Below are 9,936 nucleotides of genomic sequence, written 5' to 3' on the forward strand. Positions count from 1 at the left end.
AAGCCTGAGGACATTCACTTCATTTAAGCAGAAAGTTGAAAATATCAGTAATAATAATAATAATAATAATAATAATAATAATAATAATAATAATAATAATAATAATAATAATAATAATAATAATAATAATAGGCAGCATTTGTGTAGCACAAATTCTCTCTCAACAGCAAGCTCTGTGCGCAGTCCATGACAAAAACATCAGCCTCATTTAGTGAACTAAATTCCTATTTTTCTTTTCCATTGAAGGCAAAGAGAATCGACATCTATAGCCACAGACACTGGTCAACAAATCAACTATTGTGACAATCCTCCAAGTTCTCAATTCAAAACAAAACAACTTTCTCAACATATCCCGCAAAGAGTACATGCAGTGACACACCTGAGCTCATAGTTAACATTGATCACCCTACCTCTACACCGGCACCTTAGCATCCAACTTGACCCGCGCCAAACGCTGGCCATTATGCAAAGACCTCCTAGCAATACACAAAGCTAAGAGCATCCACTTCCGATAACTCGGCAATGACGCATAACAGAAAGGCAAACAAGTGAACAAGCAAACAGGTGAACATGCAGCAGCAGAAATGAGGCCTCCTGTAGCTGTTGTGCCTTTCAGGGAATCAAGAAATCACTATCTCAGAATTACAAAGTCCTATCTAACATTTTTGTCCGTTTTGAGTTACTAAGACCATGAGGTCTGAAACCAAATGTTGTATCTGCTCAATGAAAACTGTAAGATTATTCGGAGTCGTTATCAAGATATTCAAAGAACTGCATTAGAAAAGGCTAAACATGTGAAACTTTAAAGTTTTTACCTCAAATTGTTCGTAACTCTAGGTACTGAGCAGATAGAACTTTGTACTTCTAGGGTAGCAAAAAGGTAAGGGGAACCAACATACAGTTCAGGACAACCTAAATGATTCCCCAAACAACCCAAAGTCAAGAGTGCCCCATCGAGGTATCAATCAAACCATTGTCATCTGCAATGTACTTCAGCACGGTACCAACTAAGGTTTTGGTAAGCTCACATTTAGTTAACAATAACATATGACTCGTGTTTCTAAAAAAATATAACGAATGCATTTTTCTTCAGTTCTCCTAAAACATGAATTAAAAATGATCAACAGACTAAAAAGCACAAAGGATCACAGACACCCGTCGCAGCTCAGAAAGAGTATAACGTCTGCAAAATCTTGTGCCTCGCATCGGAAGCCTTCTCCAAGAGGGGATGGGGTCTGTGGAAAAACAAAGGAATACATTTTATCCAACAGATCGCTGTATTGAAATTACAAAGTTCTATTTGACATTTTTGGCTCTTTTGAGTTACTTAATACCATGAGGTCACAAACCTAAATGTCCTATCTGTTCTATCAAATGATAAGATTATTTAAAGTCATGATCAAGATATATTCAAAGAACTCCATATGAAAAAGCTTGACATTGTGAAACTCAAAATTTTTAAGGTCCAATTTCTCAAAACTAGGTACTGAGCGGATAAAACTTTGTAATTCTGAGATAGCGAGATGTCATTTTTTTTCAGCCTCTAGCATTGAAACGTATACATCTTTTACTACAAACTACAACAGACTCGGATAACAGTAACGGAGCACAGAAGAAATGGAGAGGTCCAAATCAGAACACCCATCAACCACCCTCTTGCCACTTAGAGCCCTAACTAACAAACCCACATGAAATCTGGAACATGAATACACCAGGGACAAAACAGCCACAAATTCATTAGGAAATACGGACGGACATGTTTGCCTGTGCCGATAAAATAATAAACAAATAACGCTACAATTGTCACCACTAACACCCAAGACATCTCATCAAAAGAGATTTTTTTTTTAAAGCAAGGTAAGAGTTATACAACACACGCTACTTCTGTATACAAATAATGAAATCAAACAAGCCCCCCCCCCCCCCCTACCTCCCTCACTTGAGTCATGAAGGTTTAGATCTGACCTTTACTTTTGATCGACATATTGGTGTATATGAGAGTTTCCATTGATTTGATTTGCATACGGTCATATGAGCGCCAGAAGATTAGAGGTGTTACAAGATAGTAATAAACATAAAAAAGAAGAAGGGGAGAGAAGGATGATAGATGTTTGATGGGAAAGAAGAAGCAAACCACACCAGAGAACCCACCAACCACCCACCATTGATCTGAGCAAAGACAGGCACATCAACACTTAAATGGTTTCATGACGTTTGCAAAACAAATAGGTCACATAAGTGCCGAAGGTAAGAGTAGTGTTACTAGAGCATAACATACAAAGAAAAGAAGAAGAGATACGGACGACAGATATTTGATTGGTTTGATTGGAAAAAAGGAGCAAACCACACCAGAGCATCCGCCAGCCACCCCTTACTTGTGTGGGAAACATTTGAGGCAAATAAATAATAACAACACATAGGGGAGAAAACAATGAAGTACTTTTAATTCCAGTTTTTTGAGTACCCTAAATGAGAAGCACATCAACGCGATAATGGTACTTTTGTACAGGAAGAACAGCGAGACGGACAGAGGTGAAGCAGAGAAATGGGAAAGAAGTAGAACCTATCAGTTTTGCCCTCCAACCACCCACTCTGGATTCACACCCCTCGCATACCAGTGAGTTCCTTCACAGAAGAGTCCCATATAATCAGACATGGGGATAAGGTATTGAGATGGGGGAAAAAATTGTTTTAAATTGGCCATTGGGCGAAAAAAAAAAATTGGTTTCTTCGATGTCATTAGATTGACGAGTGCCACCATGCCACACATTTTCATCAAACACCTTTAGTCCTGATCTTTTTTTTAAAATGTGTGTTACTCTCTTGTAACACCTCTAATCCTCAGCAGTTATATGACCTTATTGTGTTGCAAGTGCCGTGAAACTCTTACCAAAACTGAAAAAAAAATAAAAAAATTTCAGAACAATAAATAAGCCAACAAGACGGACACTGACTTGCTGAGGAAGGCCAACATCGTCTGTCGTAACTCCGAGGGGAAGTAGGGCTGTCGTACGATGTGCTCCAACACCAGCAGCGGGCCCACGATACTGCCTGGTGCCTTCATTTTCTTGTCTTCACCCTGTGCGGGGGATATATAGTTCAGTCCATTTATAACAGCCTCTGTTATTACAGGAACTTGGAAAAAAACTGATAAATTAAATCCCCGTTTTTGGTGGGGTTTTTCTTTAAAGTATAAGTAATAATATGAACCTGGCTATAACAGGGTTCAATTTGTTCAGACTCGGATATAACAGTGATCTTGCAGCACATGAACTTCATTCAATCGGCCAAATTATTAAAATTTGTCTCAACCAAGACGTTTCGCCTGTTTGTATGATCGCTTGCCTAAACACAAACTTTCAAACACATACCACCACCCCACCCAATAGTGTTGGGGTCACTGATTGATTCCGTCTCAATGTCAGCAAAACAGCCCACTGGAAAAGGATCTGTGGTAATCGAATTATATATATATATAGTAAGCTGAAGGTGCAATGGTACTGGTTGTTTCCCTTGATAACGGTTATAACAGGACTTGCTTATGACAGGGAAAAACTGCCGGTCCCGTCTGTCCTGTTATATCCGAGTTTGACTGTACATTTAATAATATTATATTACACAACAAATCGATGTGCAGAAAAATGGGAAGACAAGGAATAACATCAAGGGGCTAGCCCAGGATAGAGAGGAGAAAGGTGGAAAATGTTTGTTCGTTGCCTATGCCCTGGTGAAGGGTGAGAAAGGCAATGATGATGATACAACATTTCAAAAATATAGTTGAATACATATTTCAGGAAGAAAAAAAATTGAGAGAATAAATTGCTGGCCAGCTGTTCCAATGTACTAGGCTCAAAATTTTGTATTTCTGTTTTTCTTTTATTGCTGTTTCTTAATCTGTTGTACCACTTGCATCTCCTATAGGAATATATTATTGTCAAAATTCAAATTCTAAATAAATGTCGGAAAAAAAAGCAGAAGATACATAATTTGGGTACAATTGCTACAAAAACGAAAGAGTTTTTTCCCTCTCCTGAAAAATTTTGCTTTCAGGGCACAGTACATTTCAACAGTTTGCAAACAATGTTTTCTATACATACAAATGAAATACTTAGTATAAGTACGGTACAAAGGAAAAACAAAAATGTTCTCACTTTGCCCGTCTCTTCACTCACCTTTATGAGACCCAGGGCGACCAGAAAAGCATTGGCTACATCAGGGCCTGGCTTGTCCAGTGAGTTGAAGAGGTTCTGGAGCAGTCCATCTGAGGAGACAGAGTGAAAGTACTGTTTATTGATGACCACTACGAAGGAGACAGGGTGAAAATATTAGTGATGATCGCTATGAAGAGACAGGGTGAAAGCACTGTTTAGTGATGACTGCTATGAAAGAGACAGGTATAGTTAGTTTTAGTAGAGAGTTTTACGGCGCTCGCAACTGCATAAGGCCACATGAGCGCCAGAAGATTAGAGGTGTTACAAGAGAGTAACAAACATAAAAGAGAAGAAGGGGAGATAAGGACGATAGAAGATTGATAGTAAAGAAGAAGCAAACCACATCAGAGCACCCGCCAACCACCCACAAAGAGACAGGATGAAAGTAGTTTATTAATGACCGCTATGAAAGAGACAGGGTAAAAGTTCTGTTTACTAGTGATGACTGCTACAAATAGACAGGAGGATAGAACTGTTAAGAGGAGTCCGTCTGAGGACACAGGGTGAAAGTACTGTTTACTGAAGACCACAACAAGGAGATGGAATGAAAGTAGTCTACTAATGATGACTGCTATGAAGGAGAAAGGGTGAAAGTACTGTTGATTGATGACTGCTGTGAAGGAGAAAGGGTGAAAGTACTGTTGATTGATGACTGCTATGAAGGAGAAAGGGTGAAAGTACTATTGATTGATGACTGCTATGAAGGAGAAAGGGTGAAAGTACTATTGATTGATGACTGCTATGAAGGAGAAAGGGTGAAAGTACTGTTTAGTTATGGCCGCTTCTGATTTTTTCTCTCGTTTGGTGAGTGGGCATAAATCATGTGTGCATTATTATGCATGTCTGAGTGTGTGTGAACAACAGAAAAAGAGAGAGAGAGAGAGAGAGAGAGAGAGAGAGAGAGAGAGAGAGAGAGAGAGAGAGAGAGAGAGAGAGAGAGAGAGAGAGAGAGAGAGAGACAGAGAGAGAGGAAACAGAGAGAGAGACAGAGAGAGAGCAGGAGAAAAAAAGAGAGTCACACTACTTGTGTATTCTTTCTACATGCTCCATCAAGGTATCTATGTTCGTAATGGAAGTCTTTTAGTCACCATCAGCAGAGATAGGCAACTTTTCCCCACAAACACCACAGATTTTTCTCATCGTGTAAAAACAAGTAAGACCTATCAGCAGCACACTTCAACCACCCACCGTTGACGAATAATTAATTAGGTAATAAAAAAAAAAACCTATAAGTGTCCGTACATCATATGGAAAGGAAACATTTTGTACATTACCTGCACACTCGCACGATCTGATCTTGGCCTCATCATCTTTGCTCACCACCAGAGACACCTGTGCAACACACAACACATCTTGTATAAGAAAGTCAGAAGGCATCCTTTCTACAGAAAAGTAGTGATACATCAGAAGAATGCTACTGAAATTTTGTGAAAATGCTCTAAAAATTTTAACGAAATTGCATTTGCAAACAAAAGACAATAAAATGAATTGGCACCACTAACAATATAGGGTAAAACAGAAAACAAATTATGCTTCGAATAATAGCTGTTCTTTTGGTTAAAAAAAAAGGTAAAATAACGGAAAAATACAAAACCAGAAATCAGCTCCCTAACATCAGTTTAGTGCACAGAAGGAGTTCACAGCTCTGGTAAAGGGATAAAAAAACAACCAAAAAAAAAATGAATTTCTTTTTCCAAACAGTGACCAAAAACATCACTTACCTTGAGAATCATGGCCACAACTTTGTCAATGTTTGTTTTGTCTTCCTGAGAAACAAAGAAAGAGATCAGCTTGTTTTAGCAAAGTGTTTTACGGCACTAGCAACACAATAAGGACATATAATAAGTGCTGAAGATGAAAAGTGTTACAAAGAGTAACAAATACAAAAAAGAAGAGGGCAGACAAAGACGATAGATGTTCGATAGGAAAGAAGTAGCACACCGCACCAGAGCATCCGCAAAGGGAAAGCGTTCAGAGTGTCTTTTTGGGAGGAGGAGGAGGAGGAGGAGGAGGAGGAGAAGGAGAAGAAGAAGAAGAAGAAGAAGAAGAAGAAGAAGAAGAAGAAGAAGAAGAAGAGGAAGAGGAAGAAGATGAAGAAGAAGAAGAAGAAGAAGAAGAAGAAGATGAAGAAGAGGAAGAACAACAACAACAAGAAGAGCAAGAAGAACAAGAACAAGAACAACAAGAACAAGAAGAAAATAATAGTAACAAATGAATAGCACAAAGAACAAAACAAAACTACGACAACTGACCCCGAGCTCTTCAAGAATGGCGTCTCCGCTGTTGTGTCCCAGCTGAAGCAGTTTTGTTGGGGAAGGGAATGCTAAGAAATCTTTGACACTGATTTGCTGAAACAAAAAACAAAAGAAAAAAAAAACAACTTCACTACAGTGGACTCCAAAAATACCCCAGTATTTGTAGTAAAATCTGAAAGAAAATAATATAATCCCTTATTTTTTCTTTGCTATTTCAGAAACCTCTCTATACCAAAGGTCCCACAGCTTTCAGTTTACGCAGACTCCTCTGTTTTAGTTTTAGTCAGTTTTACAGCACTTGCAACTCAATAAGGTCATTTAAGTGCTGAATTCATGAAGAATAGACGTATTACAAGAGAGTATCATACACAAAAAAGAAGGAGGAGAGATAAGGATGATAGTAGTTCAATAGGAAAAAAGGAGAAAACCATACCAGAGCACCCGCCAACCATCCACGGACTCCTTTCTATACAATTCAAGTCGATTTAAGAGATTATTACCACAGCTGAGATTTTAATGTGTCAGCCATAACTTATTGAGTTCCCATCATTTCTTGTTTGTCCTTAAGAGATATGGACACAGGAATCTGTAGTGTAAAATGAAAATTGCCAGTATATTAGTGTTTTAGCACCTATAAAATTCAGCTTGCACTGTATGCTTCCCAGGCAGTTGAGATAGTTTCAGAACGCTATATAGTGTACTGGGGTAATAGTATAGACTGTAAAGTGCATAAAGCTTGCTGTGGAGTGGGAATGTATGCTATACAAATGGTATCTTCTATTATTATTATTATTTTAGTTTTAGTAAGTGTTTTACAGCACTTGCAACACAATACGGTCATACAAGTGTCGAAGAATAGATGTTTAACAAGAGAGTAACATACACAAAAAAGAAGGAGGAGAGATAAGGATGATAGACATTTGATAGGAAAGAAAGAGCAAACCACACCATACCACCCACCAACCACCCAGAGTCCTTTGTATACAATTCAAGTCCATTTATGAGATGACTACCACAGCTGAGATTTTAATGTGTCAGCCATAACTTATGAGTTCCAATCATTTCTCGTTTGTCATTAGAGATATGGACACAGGAATCTGTAGTGTATAATGAAAATTGCTAGTACATTAGTGTTTTAGCACCTATAAAAGGCAGCTTGCACTGTATGCTTCCCAGGAAGTTGAGATTGTTTCAGAATGCTATATGGTTTTAGTTTTAGTAAGTTTTACGGCACTTGCAATACGACAAGGTCATAAAAGTGCCGAAGATTGGAGGTGTTACAAGAGAGTAACAAACACAAAAAAGGAGGAGGAGAGAGAAGGACGATAGATGTTCGATAGGAAAGGAGCAAACCACACCAGAGCACCCGCCAACCACCCACCTATGGTCTGCTGGGGTAATAGTATAGACTGTAAAGTGCATAGAGCTTGCTGTTGACCGGGAATTTGAGTTATACAAAAGATATAGATTATTATTATTATTAATAAAAGACAGATCTTTGCTTTCACACAAAGTACTAGACTTCAGTTCCCTACTGAGCTAATATTTTTTTGTGCATCTCCATCTTCCTTCCGGAAAGTTCTTTCTTTTTCGTATAAGTTAGTTTTATGGCACTTGCAACATAAATAGGTCATAATATATGTGCGGAAGATTTGGAGAGTATAAAAAAACACACAAAAAAGAGGAAGAGATCAGGATGATAGATGTTCCATAAGAAAGAAGACGCAAATCACACCAGAGCTTCCGAAAACCACCCACAAAAAAAAAAGGAACAAAATCTCTCAACTGTAAGTCTTCTGTGCTCTGCTCCTAAACCAAAGACTCTGATAATCCAGGATGAGGCTCATTGATCAGGTTTTAGTTAAGTTTAGTTTTTGTAAGAGTTTTACGGCGCTTGCAACACTATAAGGTCATTTAAGTGCTGGAGAATAGAGTTGTTTTTTAGTTTTAGTAAGACTTTTACGGCACTTGCAACAAAATAAGGTGATACAAATGCCAGAGAATAGATGTCTTACAAGAGAGTAACATACATAAAAAAGAAGGAGTAGAGATAAAGATAAAGACGATAGATGTTTGATAGGAGAAAAGAAGAAAACCACTCCAGAGCACCCGCCAACCACCCACAATTGTTCAGTTCATGTTTAATAAACACAATAATGGCTGAGGAACAAATAAACAGTTACACCGCTAACAGTAACAATTTTTTTTGATAAGCATTTTAAGACAGATGCAACACAATTAAGTCATATAAGTGCAGAAGATTAAAGGTGCTACAAGAGAGTAACAAACACAAATAAGGAGGAGCGAAAAAAACGATAAGACGTTTGATAGGAAAGAAGGAGTAAACCACACAAGAGCACCCGCCAACCACCCACAAGGAATATGTGATGTTAACACATATGTAGAGGACGAAACCAGAACACCTGTCAACCACCCTCTCCTTTGCAACATGAAGCTCAGACAAACAAACCCAGACGACATCTGAATAGAAAAAACACACAGCGAGAAAGGATCATATCATTATAATTTATTCAATAAAACCGTCACAAATAAACAAGTACAAATGGCCCTTCTTTCTTTGATAAACTTTGTAAAAAAAACATCATCCGCTATCGCTTGACTGTAACAAACCACCAAATATAAAGTGGAGTATGAGGGGGCCTAACAGAAAAGGGGGAAAGGAAGCATTATTATACATTAGCCTTGCATATATATATATTGCTTAACCATAAAATAAAAACAAAACCGAGCCTGGCACATTCAGGTCGACATCATTATAAGGAGTGGATGGAATATAAAGCTCAGGATGCCATCTCTGACAAACCACCAGGCTGTAAACAAAGCCATGATGAAGCCACAATAAAACCCGCAGTCTTCTCTGTATAAAACAAAATAATCGAGGTGATCGAGACATGGCGAGCTAAGAACAGCGGCTGACACTGGCAGCACACACCGCAAGGAAAAAGCTAAAAAACTGATGGTTTTTCAGTTTTATTAAGAGTTTTACGGCACTTGCAACACAATAAGGTCATACAAGCAGAAGAGGACACAGCTAAAAAAAAAAAAGGAATAGGAACAGACCACAGAAAAATGCCTATGGGCTTCCGATACAAGCTATGTAACTAAAATTTTCAACAAAAATTTTTTTTAAACCCCAACCCGAGAGGAAGACAAGAGAAAACTGCTATTCAAAAGGCACTACACAAACCCATCAACCAATTTCTAAAAATAATACATTTCCAATTTGTCGGAGAAAACTTTCCTCGGTAAACTTCTTGAATCTAATTCTTGTAAAGAGAAGTACAATGACACTAAAAAAACCTTGTCATTTTAGTTTCGCTTTAGTAAGGTTTTACGGCACTCGCAACAGCATTCTACTAGGTCATATGAGCGCCAAGGGGTGGATGTCAACAGAGAAGTACAAACCGGGAATCAGGCTTACTCTGCTCACCTCTCAAGCCTCAACAGAA

General features: G+C 38.3%; 1 protein-coding gene across 1 annotated transcript in view; it reads right to left on the reverse strand.

Annotated features, from left to right (window-relative positions):
• Positions 1-238: 238 nt before the first annotated feature.
• Positions 239-9,936, reverse strand: part of LOC101857020 (ran GTPase-activating protein 1) — a 29,612-nt gene continuing 19,914 nt past the window's right edge. The window contains exons 11-16 of the mRNA XM_035969353.1: positions 6,464-6,559; positions 5,933-5,977; positions 5,486-5,543; positions 4,173-4,261; positions 2,955-3,079; positions 239-1,235 (exon numbers count right to left, since the gene is read on the reverse strand). Of these exons, the coding sequence (XP_035825246.1) occupies positions 1,166-1,235; positions 2,955-3,079; positions 4,173-4,261; positions 5,486-5,543; positions 5,933-5,977; positions 6,464-6,559 (483 nt within the window). The 3' untranslated portion in view covers positions 239-1,165. The remainder of the gene's footprint in view (positions 1,236-2,954; positions 3,080-4,172; positions 4,262-5,485; positions 5,544-5,932; positions 5,978-6,463; positions 6,560-9,936) is intronic.

This window comes from Aplysia californica, unplaced genomic scaffold (genome assembly GCF_000002075.1).
Source record: "Aplysia californica isolate F4 #8 unplaced genomic scaffold, AplCal3.0 scaffold00140, whole genome shotgun sequence".
Lineage (NCBI taxonomy): Eukaryota > Metazoa > Mollusca > Gastropoda > Aplysiida > Aplysiidae > Aplysia > Aplysia californica.